Source organism: Acinonyx jubatus, chromosome A2, assembly GCF_027475565.1.
Source record: "Acinonyx jubatus isolate Ajub_Pintada_27869175 chromosome A2, VMU_Ajub_asm_v1.0, whole genome shotgun sequence".
NCBI lineage: Eukaryota > Metazoa > Chordata > Mammalia > Carnivora > Felidae > Acinonyx > Acinonyx jubatus.
This window is the reverse complement of record NC_069383.1, coordinates 46103120-46118938: the sequence shown is the minus strand read 5'-3', so window position 1 is coordinate 46118938 and position 15819 is coordinate 46103120. Positions and strand designations below refer to the sequence as shown.

The 15819-nt window shown below is 50.4% G+C and overlaps 1 protein-coding gene across 9 annotated transcripts in view; it reads left to right on the top strand.

The window, feature by feature from the left end:
• ADCYAP1R1 (ADCYAP receptor type I) overlaps positions 1–10578 on the top strand; it is a 143013-nt gene extending 132435 nt beyond the window's left edge. For 8 of the 9 annotated variants that reach the window (XM_053218259.1, XM_053218258.1, XM_015065046.3 and 5 more), the window contains 3 exons: positions 2785–2914; positions 4296–4337; positions 5776–10578. In XM_053218259.1, coding sequence (XP_053074234.1) covers positions 2785–2914; positions 4296–4337; positions 5776–5964 — 361 coding nt within the window. In that variant the 3' untranslated portion in view covers positions 5965–10578. The remainder of the gene's footprint in view (positions 1–2784; positions 2915–4295; positions 4338–5775) is intronic. The other variant, XR_008296747.1, reaches the window with a different exon arrangement.
• Positions 10579–15819: the final 5241 nt, after the last annotated feature.

Sequence of the window (15819 nt, the reverse complement as noted above, 5' to 3'; positions counted from 1 at the left end):
GTTCTAAGACCCTTAGAGCTTGAATCCTCAGAGACTGTCCCCCTGCACGGGACAGGACCCTCACCCTGAGGAACCTCACTCACGCTTCATGTGCCAAGTGGCTTAATCCCCACACTGACCCTATGAGATGGGTTCTTGTAGAAATGCCATTTTACAGATAAGAAAACGGAACGCAGAGAGGTGAAGTACTCACTCAAGGTCACATAATTGGTGTCTCTAAGTGAAGCTCAGTCTTAACTTGGAAATTGCTTGAAGTGGAGGAACCCACTCTAATTTGGGCAGCTCTGACCAAATTGGAAGGTCTTCTTGGTATTTTTTAGGCTCTCTGCCCGTTCATGCCTCTTTCGGGCAGGACAGAGGCCGAGGCCTGTGTCACTGTCTCTGTGGCTTAACCAGATCATAGGGTGATTCTGTGACTGACCTCCAAGGGGTCCCAAGGCTCACACCATATGTCCCTATTCCATGGCCTCTGGTCAGCTCTGAAGTAGAGAGGTCCCGGAAGTATGGGCCCTAGTGGCCTCCTCATCTGCCCTCTCTGCCCTGTCTACCAAAGGGGTCACCGGGATGCCCTGGGTCCCTGATAGAAGTCCCCGTCCATTCCAGGGGATGGCTACAGGGCCACCAGGGAGGAAAAGTGTTGCCCTTGCTGCCATTTGCCACATGGCCAGGAAGTTGGAAGGACCTGAGCTCGTGTCTGAAAGGGCCCTGCTTCTCACACGATGGGCCCATCCATCCACTGCCACCATGAAAGCTGGAGAGGCTTGGCCTTTTGGTTTCCAAGACACTTTGGAACTGTAGGGTCAAGTCCCTGCAAACAGGCCCACATGTGTAGAGGAGGCAGGGAAGGAGGAGGGCAGGGACAACAGGCACGCCCCAGGGCTGCCTTCCCTCCTGAGCCCCTTCAATTAAGCTTCACTTGTAAAGTAACCCCTTCAGGCAGGGTTGCAGAGTGGTTCCCCAGGCGCTCACATACCTCAGTTCCAGGCCACTAACCTCTCCTTTTTGGACCTTCATTTTTCAGCCATCACTCCCTGTTGCCTCTGGTGCTAGCCACTGGATGCGCAGAGATGAGTAGGACCCGAGCCCCCGGTCGTGGTTAGGTTTCAGAGCTCTGAGGCTTTCGTACGGTCTGGACGTTCATTTACCCTTTCACGGGCAGGCAGGTGCCTTCTGAGTGGGAAGCCCCCAGCCTGGCGTGTGCTGGGTGCTGGCCAGGGAAGGTAACTGATAAGCACCATGCCTACCTCCAAGGAGCCACAGTCTGAGAGAGGATAGACCATTCAAGAACCACACCTGGGCTCAGAGTGGGACCTCCTCACATCCTGTTGGCTCCAGCCCTGGTTCTGGGGCACCTGGGTCCTACAGAACGGGCTGCCTGTGAGCAGGGACGGAAGGCATGGGCACTGGCTCTCTGGGGGGCTTCTTCCTTCCAGGGCTGAGTGGTGGTCCACCTGAAGGTCTTCTTAGGCTACCCCTCCTCTTTCCTTTGTGTCGCCTTCTCTGCTTTTCTTTTTTCCCTTCCCCCTCCCTCCTTCCTTCCCTCTCATTTGAAACTGGGAAGCCAAGGGCCTCACACAGACTCCATAGATTCACCTTCTCCTAAAATCTGGAGCCCCCACATGCAACAGAACATTCTCTCCCACAAAGGCTGGGATGGAGAAGAGGACAGGGTACATATGTAACTGCCCCAACTCAAAGGGCCATCCCACACCCGGCTGTCCATCCCTGTGGACAATAACTGAGAGGGAGGGGAGCCGAACCTCCCACTTATCCCCAACTCCGATGGCCCAGGGGGCAGACTGCACCTGCAGGGCAGGGCTGGCTCTTCCAGAAGATCCAGAGGGAGCCAGTACACTGGGGTGGGCGAAGATGGGGTGCTACTCTTGGAGACGCTCTGGGAGTACCCCTTCTGATAGAAGAGGACCCACAAGGATATGCAATATTTACCCTCCAGATGTCATACCATGGCTCTGTGCCCCTGCCCATCAGAGCAGAGCCCCACCCACTGGGCTTAGCAGCCAATGGCCAGCAGCCTCAGGGGGCACGGAAGTCCCTTTGGTCCTGTCTGTCTTTAACCCACAAGCTCTGAGCAGATAGCCTCCTGTCTCTTGACTGTTTCCCTGGTGGCAGGTTCCTCTGGCTTAGTTGGTGCTTGTTTATTCCCAGTGTCAGTAAATCCTTCCTAATATCCCTCCTAGGTCTCACCCACTGTGCACAGCATCTCTCCCCCCGACCCCCCCGCCCCACCCTGGGCTGCACTTCCCCATCACTCTCCATGAGTGTCCTGGCAACCCCAGACTCAGAAAAGCCCACTGCCTCTGTGGCCCCTTAGGGGGTTGTCTTTTTAGGCACGTGGAACTTCCTTCCAGAGCAGGAGAGGGTTTGTTCTGCTTGAGGGTCCATGATGTCATTCAAGCCTTCTGAATCCAATCCCTCTATTTGCACTGACTTCACTTTTCCCAGGGGGTTTGCGCCTCCCACAAGGGGTGTCTGTCAATCACACACTTCCGTGTGCGTTTTTAGTGACTCTACAGGATACGGACATGGCCTAGAGGGATGGGATGTTCCCCGAGAACCTCCCAGGGAGTTCTGGAAGGCCTGCTCTGTTGGCCACCATTCGTCCCAGGCCCCATTCTTTCTAGGAAAGAATCCCAAGAGGGTCTGTGGACAGCAGCCCCAGCCCTGGGGGAGAGCAGGGAGCTGGGACCGGCGTCTCTGCCCTCCCTGGTTCCAGCATCAAGACTTGGCAGTTCCCCAGAACAATATCTTGTTCTCTCCCGACAGACGGCTAGCCCGGTCCACCCTGCTGCTCATCCCGCTATTTGGAATCCACTACACGGTATTCGCCTTCTCCCCGGAGAACGTCAGCAAGAGGGAGAGGCTTGTGTTTGAGCTGGGGCTGGGCTCCTTCCAGGTAGGTGTGGCAGAAATGGCAGGTGGAACTCGTGGAGAGCCAGGGAGGGCCCTGGCCCCTGACCTGCCAGCGGTTCTGACTTCTTTAACCCAGTCTCAGCCTCGTGTTTCTGTCTCTGAAATGAGTACTAGAAGAGAGGGGAGCTGGGCGAGCCCCTTCTGCCGTGTACCCTGTGGGCTCCCGAGAGAACACACACTGATGTCTTGTTGCCGCATCTGGGCGTTCTGAGCAAGGCCTCCCTTGGGTGCCCATCCCTCACCTTCAGCCTGGGACGTGAGCAGAGTGCTCTCCAGAGACCTCTGTGTCCACAGCCTGACTGCAGTCTACAGACCATGTCTCTTCTGAGCGCTGGAGCTCGGTCTTACCCCGGTTGGGGTCCCCAGCACAGGACCTGGCCACAGAGAGCGGAATGAGCTGAACAGGTAGATGAGCAAAGAGATGCATAAATGATCCAGGGACTAGCAATTGGGGAGCCACGAATCCATGCATGGAGGCATAGGTAGGTGGGGTTTTCAGTATGTGAGGGAAGGAGTGAGCGAGTTGGTATGAGGATGCACAGTGACTGCATTAATGGATGGCAGCCCAGGTGGCCAGTGAAAGTAGCAGTGGCAACCTTGGGTCCCCAGGACAGAGCACCTCTCCCTAAGCCAGCTGTTTAACCCACCTTCTTGATGGTCTAACACAGAAGGTTACTCTGTGTATCTGACTTAATCTCTTCCCCCACCCCGCCCCCATTTTAACCCAAGGCCATTTCACCTGTTAGAGTTCTTAGCCTGGTGAGCCTGGGAGTTGTACAGACACAGCCCCAGCTTGGGAGTCAGAACCCAGGGCTTCTGTCTTCGCACAGAAAATTCTAAATGCAAAGAATATGCGTAAAGGTAGGAAGAATAGACAGCTGCCTGCTCTGTGCCGGGCATTTACTCGTGTGTGTTGTGTGTGCTGTGTACAAGAGGATCTGGCCAAAGTGGGGTGGGATGGGGAGGTATCAGGGATAGAGACATAGGTCTGTTCTATCCTGGAGTAGTGCCGTCCTCAGGGTCCTGCAAACTGGTTAGGGGGCCCAGAGAACATCCAACGGACATCTAGGACAAGCTTCTTGTAGAAAGTAGGATAGAGCTGGCCCTTGGGAATGGGAAGGATCTGACCTAGGAAATGTGAGATCCAAAGTCGGGGTGTAGCCATTTGGCCTCATGGGGACGGCCATCTTGGCTCAGCAGAACTTTACCCATCTTACTGCAGGTTCCTGGGCAGGTGGCCTCCTATCCGGTTCATTATATTTTTCTGCCTTCTAGGTCATTCCCCTTTTCCTCCACCTCCTATACTCCCAGTGCACAAGGTCCCTTGCTAGCATTCTCAGGTTATTTTTGCTCTTTCTCCCTAGGGTTTTGTGGTGGCTGTTCTCTACTGTTTTCTGAATGGGGAGGTAAGACTCTGGCCCTCTGACTTCTTAACAATGGAGGTGGGGATTGCCAGGGAGCAGGCAGGTAGGGACATCGCCTGCCGCCTACCAGAGCTGATTCCCTAGACCAGGGCAATGTCAGGCTCCCAGCACCTGGACGAGGGGGAAGGCAGTGGTGCTAGGGTCTCCTGACAGCCTCCACCCCGTGCCAGAATCTCTCCCACTTTGCCTACTGTGCAAGGCATCAGCTGTGCCTGGAAAGGCATTGCCTGCTGAACACAGCCCTTCCTGGCAAGGCTTGCATAGTAAGACTGCCTTAGTGAAGAAAAATGGAAAGTGAGGAAGGGTGAGGTACAGACAATGGGACCTATAGTTTATGAGGCTGTGATGAGCAGGGCTGCTGAGGAGGGACTCTGGGGACTTGGAAGAGACCCCGGGAGAGGCCTAGAACCTTCTTGTATTGTTCCATTCCCAGGATGATGCTTTTGAATAGAGCCCATAACAGAGGTGCTGGGATAGGGATGGGGACTGAATGCGTGGGATGGGTTTAGAGAGTGGGCAGGAATCATTGCATCTGTGCTGGCATCTTGCCTGCATGACCTCAGCAGGCTCCCCCTCTTTTTGCATGTGAGAAACCAGAAGTTAGGGTTCAATGATTGCCAAGACAATCTATGGGAAGGTCAGATGAGGATAGATAAGGAGACAGAGCCCTGCAGGGGGTGGCTGGGGAGTCAGGAAGTGGGAGTGTGTGGAGCTTACCAGGAGCCTGTGGGGGAGGTGGGGGCTGGAACTGGAGGGCTGGATGCTGGTACCACTCACTTCTAGTCGTGCAGTTCATGCACTAAGCAAACGTGCTGGACTGAGGGGGCATATGGAGGCTGAAACTGGCCATGCCCTGTACTTAACTATGCTAACAGCAACATGGGGGGTGTGTTCAGCCAGAGAGTGCATTATTTAGTGGTCCTCAGCCCTGACTGCATATTGGAATCCACTGGGAAGCTTTACAACCTATGGATGCCTTACCGCAGAGATTCTGATGTAATTGTTCTGGGATATGATATGGGCATCTGGACTTTTAAAGCTCTCCAGGTAATTCTAATCTGCGGCCCACTGTTAATGGTCTGAGAGAGTGGGGCTCCTCCTTGCCCTGATCTGCCTGACCCAAGGGCCTGTGAGCTGGTCTCTGACTATGGAGCACCAAGGCCCAGGAACAGAGGCCCACAGAGAACAAGAAGCCACTGGAGGGTCTTGCTCAGTGACTTGGGAAAGGGGCTGTGGTCAGCTCCTCAGAGGCCTTCTTTCCCATTGGTGGCCTTGAGGGCTACAAGTGCCATTTGGGAGTTGCTGGGTACTGCAGGAGGTGGCAGGGCCAGCCTGGGAGGGGTCCCGGGCAGAGCATTCAGGTGGATGAGGCTAGAGAAGGTGTCTGTCTGGAAGTGATCGTCCAAGTTGCTCCCTGCAGGTACAGGCGGAGATCAAGCGTAAGTGGCGGAGCTGGAAGGTGAACCGCTACTTTGCCGTGGACTTCAAACACCGGCACCCATCCCTGGCCAGCAGCGGGGTGAATGGGGGCACCCAGCTCTCCATCCTGAGCAAGAGCAGCTCCCAGATCCGCATGTCCGGCCTCCCAGCTGACAACCTGGCCACCTGAGCCCGCGCTCCCCTCCTCCTCTCCTCCACACGCAGGCTGGGGTTTGTGGGCAGGCGCCGGCCCACGCATGTTGTGCTTCTTCTCTCACTTTGGGCGGGCCTGAGGCTGGAGGCTGGGCTCCCTGAGGTGGGAGAAGGATGCAGGGCGCAGATGGGTTATTTCCTCTCCCTGTTTGGCGCCGGCCCCACCCACCGTGGGCCGCTGGGCCCTGATCCAGACATGTAAATACGCCACAAATTTTGAAAAGTTGTCTCATTCCCTACCCCTTTGCCCACTGTCCCTGCTCACCTCAAGTAAGTCCCCAGCTTTACCCTGCCCTGTTTCCACCAGCCTCAGTGATCTCCTTGACCTTGTCAGTGAGGCCCTGTCAACTGAGGCTGACGACCTTGCTTTGGGGGCTTGGGGTGGGCATGTCCAACAGCCACCCCCCCACCAAGTGTCTGACTTTCAGCGTGGACTCCTTGAATCTCCTTGCCACCTGAGGCCCTTCTCAGACCTGGCCCAGTGTCTGAGGCCTGCCAGAGGTCCAACTTGGGCTCCCAGAGCATCCTTTAGTGCAGGCGAGACCTGAGTCAAGACTCCTTCATACCCTCTCCCAGCATCTTGGTGTCTAGGTGCCCAGCTCCTGGGCACAAGGGCAGTGGGATAGCTCCAGAGTTTTTCCATTCAGAGACTTGATTTTGGGTGTGGGGCTAAGGGTCCCAGAATGTTCTGGTGCTCTTCATTTGGTAGAAGAAAAATTGCCAAGAGCCAGAAATGTGGATGTGATTGGAAAGGAGACGGAAAGAGTTTGGGGCTCCCATGGAAGAAGACCTTCACTGGCTCCATTATTTTACCCCCAACTCAAGGTGAGAGGGGGTTCATCTGGTAGCCTCCCTTCTGCCCCTCCCATCCCCAGGCATCAGCTGCGGACTGTGAGAGATGGATGCCTCAGAGACACTGCTCCCTACCCATGCCTAAGCCTTCCCCCTCCTCATTTCTTCTTAAGTTAAAGCCATGATTAGGATGAACCAGCCGCCTTCCTGTGATGTCAGTGAATCTTGAAACACTAACTTATGCCTCCACGTGCCCGAGTCCAGGGCCTAGATTTCCCCCTCACCCCACCCCCATGGACAATGCGGATCCCAGCCACCAGCTCTTTGGGCTTGGGCTCAGCTACTGAAATATCTCTGAGACCTTTGCAAAGACTTCCCTCTGTGTATTCTTGACATTGAATCACCACGGACACTAGTGTCCTAGAGTGTTGGGAGGGGAAGGCACACGTGCCATGCCTGTTAGCAGAAGCTGCAAATGGGAGCGATGGCAGATCCCCAATGCCTATTATGGTTCTCCAGATGCAAATTGCTTGGCCACAGTCTAGGAATTCAAGATGGGGCGCAACTGGGTTGGGGGAAGATGGACAGAAGTGCTAGAGTGCCATGGCCCATGTGGGGGGCCCATTTCATTCTATGTCAACTTTTGGTGGTGTTCCTGTCCAAGTGTGTTTGTGGACTTGTTTCATGATCATGTTCTGGAATGCTTGGGGAATTTGCGTGGAGAGGAAATACTGCTTAGCTTGGTTTTATAAAGAGGAAGGGGCTTGGGAGTCTGTTTTTGGAGAGGTCTTCAAAGTGACTAGAGAAGGACTTAGTTGCTTTGCTTGGAGACAAGCCCTGTGTCCGTGGCCAGTGAAGCACTGTGGGTCCCTGGGTCTTTGGCAAACCTAGAATCTGCCCTAGTTGGGCTCAGACTGCTGATATTGTGGGCATGCAGCTCCCTGGTCTGGGCCTTGGTTTCTCCATTTGTGGGATGCAGGGACTTCTAAAGCTTCTCTAGGCTCTGTACGTCAGTAATTCTCCAGTTCAAAAGTAAGCAGATAAAAGGGCATGCATCATTGTTATGTGTATCATCTGAGGTTTTGAAGTGTACATGTTTGTGTATACGTGGAGGGAAGGGAGGATGCTGTTTATTTTCTCTTTCTTAGAAAGGAAACATCTGTTTCTTCCACTGGGACACCACAGTGGAAGCTGGTGGGCCAGAGGGAAAGGTCATGACAGGGACAATTGGACAGGTGCCTTGGGCGTGATGTGCTGACCCAGCCGTGTGCCTAGCCAGGGCAGGATGCCACGGCTGCTTGGATAGTAGCCACCTCCAGATCCTAGGAGCAGTCCCTTAACTGGACCCCATTTCTTCACCCCTGTCCCCACCAGCAGATCTGCTTCACTGTGGAAAAAGAGACTTTGATTTTATGTACACATACATACACACACACACACACACGTCATCACAAAACAGCAAAAACATCATTAGGCCTGAATTCCATGTGCTGTGCTGTCACCTGAGCCCTGGGTTGCATCCTTGTAGAGGTTCCAGGTTCCCGTTGGTCTGTGGTTTCTTTTTCTGTCTGAATGAGTTATTGCCAGTCTTGTGAACTAGATGTACCCAATGTATTTCGAATGTTCCAGGAGGTTAGGCAGCTGGCTTAAAGGCCACTGGTAGTGGGTGAGAAGCATAAGGTTTGGGTAAAAACCTTCCCTCTCTAGTCTTGGTTTTCAAATCTGTAAAATGGGAAGTAAGACTAGATGATTTGTGTAGCCCAGTGCATGTTTGGAATTCTCTGTCTAAATACCAGCCATCTAGTTACAGGGAATGGGCCCCAGGCAGGGATTGTGGTATTTGCCTGACTGGAAAGGATAAGAAATCCTGTGCAGCCAGGAGGGGTGTGAGGGCCTTGGGAATGGTTAGGTTGGAGAAGAGCAGAGGTATCCAACTCCTTGACTCTTGAAGATCATTACCAGGAAGGGTTTTTTTTTTTTTTTTTTCCTTGTTTCATGCAATCCTAAAGGGCAACTGTCACCCAGGGGAGGCTGAATTCTCCTTGGAATGAAGCGATTTTTCAACCTCTTCCATGAATGTCCCGCCATGGGAAAGGCCGTGTTAGGAGAGAGTCTCCACCCCTAGGGGAAATGGGATTTCAAGTCAGGGATGCTGAGGCTGTCAGGGAATCTGAGAGGGAAGTGTGTGTGATTTGGGCAGGGGGGATGGGTTCAGTGGCATTTTGGTGGTACCCAGCACTGTGGGCTTCTTAACCCCCTACTAGAGGCTGGGCTACTTTTCCTGTCTCAGTGGGTAGCTCTGTGGCCCTCCTTGACATATCCAGTGGCCTGCAGTGATTCCTTCTCTGACCCTTACTCCTCCCCAAACCAGCTTCTCCAGGGATCAGGGCCAGGCAGCTGGAGCTGGGCCTAAGGCTCGAAGTACACATCATCACTCACCAAGTGTGCTCATTCACCTCCTTCATCTGACCCTTTCCCTTCCTGGAAGGAAAGCTAGAAGAGGCTTTCTTTGTGATTCTGTGAGTACCCTTGACCCCTTCAAGGTCACTCCAAAGTGAAAGCAGTGAGTGCTTTGTCATCATAAATTCCTGCCTGAGCCCAGTGACCATGGAAGCCTGCCAGAAGAGCTCTGAGCAGGGAGCAGGAAACCCAGGCTTCTCCCAGCTTTGCCACTGACCTGGCCTTGACCCCATCCCCATATATCTTCAGGGAGACTCATGAAGCACTAGATCTGGGAAAGAAAATGGAGATCTGCAGGTCAAACCTCCCTGTTAGGCTGATGAGAAATCACTTACCAGCAGGCCTAGCACAGTGCCTGTATTGTGTCAGGATCCAATATGCTTTACAAACCTCAGTGAGAAAGTGGGCCCACCAGCATGTGCCCAGCCCTGCATGGGAGCCAGAATAAAGTGTCCGTACAGAAAACATTCAGCCTTGTGCAAGAGAGGGGCTCTGGCTACAGAAGTTGTTAGGACTCCATATTGCAGGAGGAACAATGGTGTCAGTGTGGCATGGGGAGACCTGTGTTGTAGTTCAAGCCTTACCACCTGCTCTGTCCTCCAAGGCTTGGCCTCTTTGAGCCTCTGCTTCCTAATATGAGACATGGGAGGACATGATTTGCAGTCTGCTCCTCAGGCCAGGGATAAGGTTGAAATGAGACATTCTTGTGTGTAAAAGGGCTTTGGAAACTACACAGGTAGGGGCTGGTTTCTGGGGTGAAGATCCCTGAAAGGGATCCCATGCTGTTTGTCAACTACTTTGAGCCCTCCTGGGTTAACCTTTGCCCCACTTGTAAAACCACCAGCACCGGGGGTAAGGGGAAGGCCAGTGGGCTCTGACAGACACAGAATTCCAGGCTTATCTCTGCCAACAACTGAATAGTTTGTTCCTGGGGTTAGGATGGGAGAATTTCATGTGGGTGGTGATTTCCATGTCACTTTCATGGGAATCCTTCAAGGATCTGGGATATCCCTGAAGTGGGCTATGTGCCCCTTTCTTCTTTCCCTAAATGTGAAGTCCTGGGATGCGTCTGTGCTTGGCCATTTGTGTCTTGTCTTATGTCCGTGTTTTATAGTTTGCCCTGTGAGGGCTGAAGTGGGGCAGTCCCCAGCATCCCAGATGTGGCTCCAGGCTTGCTTGTGGAACCAGGCTCACCTGTGTTTCATCTCCCACAATAAAGATAAACCCCGCAGACCTCACTGCTACTGCTGCCGCCATTAATGCTGTGCTCACAACCTTGTCCTGGATTTTAAGGATGTCAACCTGCTGTAGATAACTCAATAAATGTCTTATCATTTTTCCTGGTGGCTGTAACTTGGCAGAAGTGGAGGGCAGGGAGGAGAGGAGGTAAGGAGGGGAGGAAATCTGATCATCCAGAGTAATCTGGTTTACACAGTCCTGTGGCCTTCTGGATTCCAAGGGAGAGGTGTGAGAACAAGCATAAATGAGCTTAGGTTGGGCTTGGAAGAGTCAGGTCCTAGGATCATGCAAACTGCACGGAATGAAGATGTCTTGGATGTTTTGGGTTCCTAGAAATGGAAGTAACTCACCCTATGGTCTCTGATGCCTCGTGGCCTTCATATTGTTTTATCAGCACGGCTACCAGATCCCTCAAAGCTTGCCTACAGTGAGCATTTCATTCCAGGTAAGCACAGGTGCATCATTGGCTGCCAGAGTCCCTCCCCCTAATCTGGATATTCAGAACCATCATTCCAGGCCAGACCAGTTAATGAATTCCAGGTAACCTCCATTTCCTTGAATTTCTACCAATTGTCACAACTTCCAGTGCCCATTTTTATATGAGTCAGAATTTACAGTTGCCGGCAACAGAAGATAATTTTGACTGATAATTCAGAAGAGGGGTTTAGGAGAAAGATGTTGGGCACCTCCTAGAACTCTCTTGAGGCTGGAGAAAAACAGCAAAGGTGTTTCAAGCTGGAGTATGCCATGGAACTGGTGACAAAGCTGTTGACTGCTGCTGCTGCCAGCCCAGAAGCCTCTTCTGTACCAGCGACCCCCCTCATCAGAGTTACCAGTTCTGAGCAGGGAGCTTTGCTGCCATCCTCACCAGCAAAGCAGATTCCACGTGCAGCCTCTTAAGTCTCTCACTTCTGAATTGAAGCCTCACATGAGTCCATTAGATTGGCTGTGTTCCAGCTGCAAAGGAGGCTGGAAATTTGACTTTTCTGGATTCTACCTTGGGTAAGTCAGGCTCCCCAGTCTAGGAATTTTCTAAAAGCCCTGAAATAGCGAATGCCCATTACAGCAGGCCTGAGGTCTACAGCTATGGCAGAAAGCCCTAGCACCCTGTAGTGATTGGGTGGGCCACTCTGAAGAAGTCAATGACAAGATAAATCCCAACCAGATAACATGTGAGCCCTACAAGCAGAGAGACCTCATGCCAAATGCACCAGGTATCCAGTGGGGGTGTTCCCCAGCTATTTCTGCTTCCTAGGATTGCCCCTCCTTTTTCCTCTCCAGGTCTTCCTCTTCTTGAACCCTAAAAAATATTACCAGGCTTATGTCTTATAACCTACTTAGCAGATATCTTGAGCTGCTTTCAAAATGGAACCTACCCTCAATGGGTGAAAATCAATCTCTGCATGTCAGACTCTGTTGACCACTCAGAAAGAAGACTTCTCTAGTGCCTAGAAGTCTAGTGTCTAGTGTCACTGGTGTGACCCTGATAAAATGAGGTTCCGTATGTTTCGTTCCTGGAGGTCACATTCCAGAAGCAAAGATAAGGAGCCAGAAGTAACTGGAACCTTGAATTCTGTGTTAGACTTGAATTTCTTGGCAACCGTGAAGATCATCAAACTACTAAATCCTGTCCTATCCATTTCACCAAATCTATCAACTATTCCAGGCCTCTTTTCTGCCAAGCCCCTTAAAAGAATGCCTTCAACTCCGGTTATTCCTGATGATGTTCTTTGCTACTGGTAGTGTGAGAAATTCCTGTTGGGTACCCAGTGGTTCTCAAGCATTAGCATGTATCAGAATCACCTGAAGTATTGTGAAAATGCATATTGCTGGACCTAAATTTCTCATCCAGCAGGTATGAAGTAGGGCCTACCTCATATTCTGCATTTCTAAAAAGTTTCCAGGTGCAGGTGCTGCTTTGGTCTGGAGACTATACTTTAGGAAGCACTGTTCTAGACACTCTTCCAAGGACACCAGCTGGACATCACAGTCCCTTTTTGTGAACCTTGGGCCTGGACAATGATTAATTTCCCAAGGTGGGGAGGACAAATGTAGATGTCAGCAGCATAAGCTTTAGTCAACTTTTCTTCCCAGGCCACTGTCTTAGGGAAAGGAGGCAGAAAGTTCCAAGAGGAAATCAGCCCATAGATGTACTTTTAGTCTCAAAGTGTAAGATCATCTCTGAACCAACTAGGATTGATTTCAGTGGGCTATAAAATAAAAACATAAAAATAAAATATGTGGTTTAACAAAGATAGAAGTTAATTTTTACCACGTTAAAGAAGTCCAGTGGTAAACACTCCAAAGTTGGTGTGGTGGTGTTATGGTCTCTCTGAGGACTCAAACTTCCCTCTTTCTGCTCCTGCATTCTTAGCATGTGACTTCCAGTCTCAAGGTCACATGATTCAAGATGGCTCCTGGAGGTCTGGACATCACCAGATTCAGGGGCAGTCAGAGTAAGCAAGATGCCCCTCCTCCTAATTTGTTCATTTTGTTTTAAGAAGCCTCACATCTGCTTATATCTTTTTGGCCAACAATTAATCACATGGCCATAGTTTACTGCAAGGCAGGCAGTATTATGCACCCCTAAGAAAATTGGAAGCAGAGAGTAGATACTGTCTGGCAAACAGTAATTTGTGTGCTAGTCTCAAACTCCCATAGGTGGTGGTCACTGAATTCATCCACACCTGTGAAAAACCAGAGGCTGAATGATCCCACTGATGTCCCACTCTCCAACAGTGGGAACAAAGTGAGGGATGCAGTCTCCAACCTTGTCCATAGAAGGACTCTGGAGGGCCCCACTCATAATTGAGGGAACTTTTTATGCCCACGTATAGGAAGCTCTGGTGTGAGGCGTGAGGGCATGTCTGCATTGTTTCTGGTTTTCTCCACCCTGCTTGCTCTCTCATGACTACATTTCCTGAGTGGATCTGCCCTGCCATGGATTCTACATTATCTATCTTTTTAATTGGGGGGATCATCAGAGTAGTGATGTAGTTATATAGTTCACTTTTTTTTTTTTGTCTTTGAATTTTTGTCAGTTGCTCTCAAGTGAACTCAAGTGAGGTACTTCTGAGCTTCCCAACTTTGTTGGACTGCACCCTGGTGATGCCCATTGCTGCTGTTCTGGTCTGGGTGTGCAGATGGCTTATTCCCCCTGTTCTGGGTGCAAGATTATAATTTTGATATGTGAAACTCAGTCACAAAGAGCTCTTCTAATTTTTAGAATACTATCTTGTAAATGCTCATGTAAAGATAGTTTTCCTTGGCCTCTGAAATAATTGTTTCCTAAATTTCTATATGGGAGAGGCTTACGGGTATCAATGTTTTTAGAAGATGGATTATGGCAGTAGGATATGTGCCTTTCATTTGTTTAGTTAACAAATACTTGTTGAGTATCTAACTCCTCATTTAGCAAATATCACCTCAACGCTTACTGTGTGCCGGGAACTGTTCTGTCACTGGTAATCATCACAGATGAGGGCCCTGCTCTCCAAGATCTTACATTCTAAATAAGGAAAGAGAGAGATGAGGTGATTTCAGATAGAAAGTGTTATAAAGAAAACAGCTATTGATAAGTAGAGAGTACTGGGATCGGCCAGCCAGGGGAGACCTATTTAGGATGCAGACATTAAGTACCTGAACATTCTGCCCCTCTCAGACTCATTAACCCATCCCCTGTGGATCTCTGCAAACACCAAAGGGAAAAGCGTTCCATGTAGAGGAACCAGCAAGAGAAAATGCACCAAAGTGTGAAATGCATATTCAAAGAAGGGCATCTACTTTCCTAGGGCTGTTGTAACAAATTACCATAAACCAAGTCACTTAAAACAACAGAAATTAATTCTTTCACAGTTCTGGAGGCCAGCAGGCTGAAATTAAGGTGTCAGCAGGGTACCCAAATGCTCTAAAGGCCCTGAAGGCTCTACAGGAGGATCTGTTCTGTACCTTTCTTTTAGCTTCCTGTCTTGCTGGCAATTCTTGTATTCCTTGGCCTGGAGAGGCATCACTCCAGCCTTTTCTCAGTTATCACATGGCTTTCTCCCTGTATGTCTGTCTGTGTATCTGTGTCTTCCACTCTTGCAGGGATACCAGTCATATTGGGTTTAGAACCCACCCTAATCTAATATAACCTCATATTAACTAATTACATCTGCAAAGACCCTATTGTCACATAAGGGCACATTGACAGGTATCTGGAATTAGGATTTCAATGTGTCTTTTGAGGGGACATGTTTCAATGCACAGCAAAGGGCAAGAAAGTTTGAACCTTCACTGGTTAAGCTAATTCACTGCTTTGACTTTGATAATTTGGCAGAGGTAGGGATTGATGATGGAAATGTGGGGCAAAGGTGGGTGTCACAGCCTCCTCTCATCCACAGTCACCCCTCAGGACCACTAATGCATTCGAGTAAAAAAACAAAACAAAAACATGCATCAGCCCTGGCCCACCCAGTCCTGGTCTGGTCTTTTGCTGAGAATTTCTCATGTTTCTAATGGAAATTGACTGACTCCTCAGATTCCATTGCCAGATCACAACCCCCACAGCAGCATCAAAACGCTTAGGGGGCCCAGTCTCAGCAGGTGAAGCTGGATGAAATTCATTCAGGAAGGCTAGACACTGACCTTGTGTCACTGTCCAAATAACCCCAGCTTTCAAAGAAGTTGAGTGCCCATTCCAAAGCAGAAGCAAAAGCAAACTGAAAAAATGACAGTCAGCTACACATACTCATGGATGCCAGACTTGTTTAAAACCATCATTTACATATATTCCAACTCATACAGACTTTCACATGGAGATTTAGGAGTGAAGTCCCACCACGTCAATGGGAATGATCTTTGTTTTGGCCCTCGGGCTTACTCTCAGGCTACCCCTCTCAGTCATTCTCTCTCGTTTCCCTTCAAGACAGTCCATGCCCCCAGTCTATTACAATCTCTTCACTTACTTTCTCGCACCCTGGGTCCCTCCTCTCTGCCTTTAATCTAGATTCAGGTATGGGCTGGTGGTCAACATTTTCCTTGAGATAATACCCTTTTTGTGTCCCTGTGTTTTGGGTTTCCTGATATTTGAGAGTCATCCGTGATTTTCTCCACAACCCTCTTCTTCTTAGACACTCTCTCCATGGGCGAAAACTTTCACTTTTATTAATTAACCATGACCTCAGTTGGTCATGAAGAGTTGAACCCCAACTCTTCATCTCCAGGCACAATCTATTGGCAAAGGCAGGGGTTTGTGCCATAAGTACTATGGAGAGAGTTGTGTGAACTTCAGGTCCAGCACCACAGACAGTTCCAACATACTATAAGTACTTGAGAGTCAAATCTTTTTGTGGCTAATTTA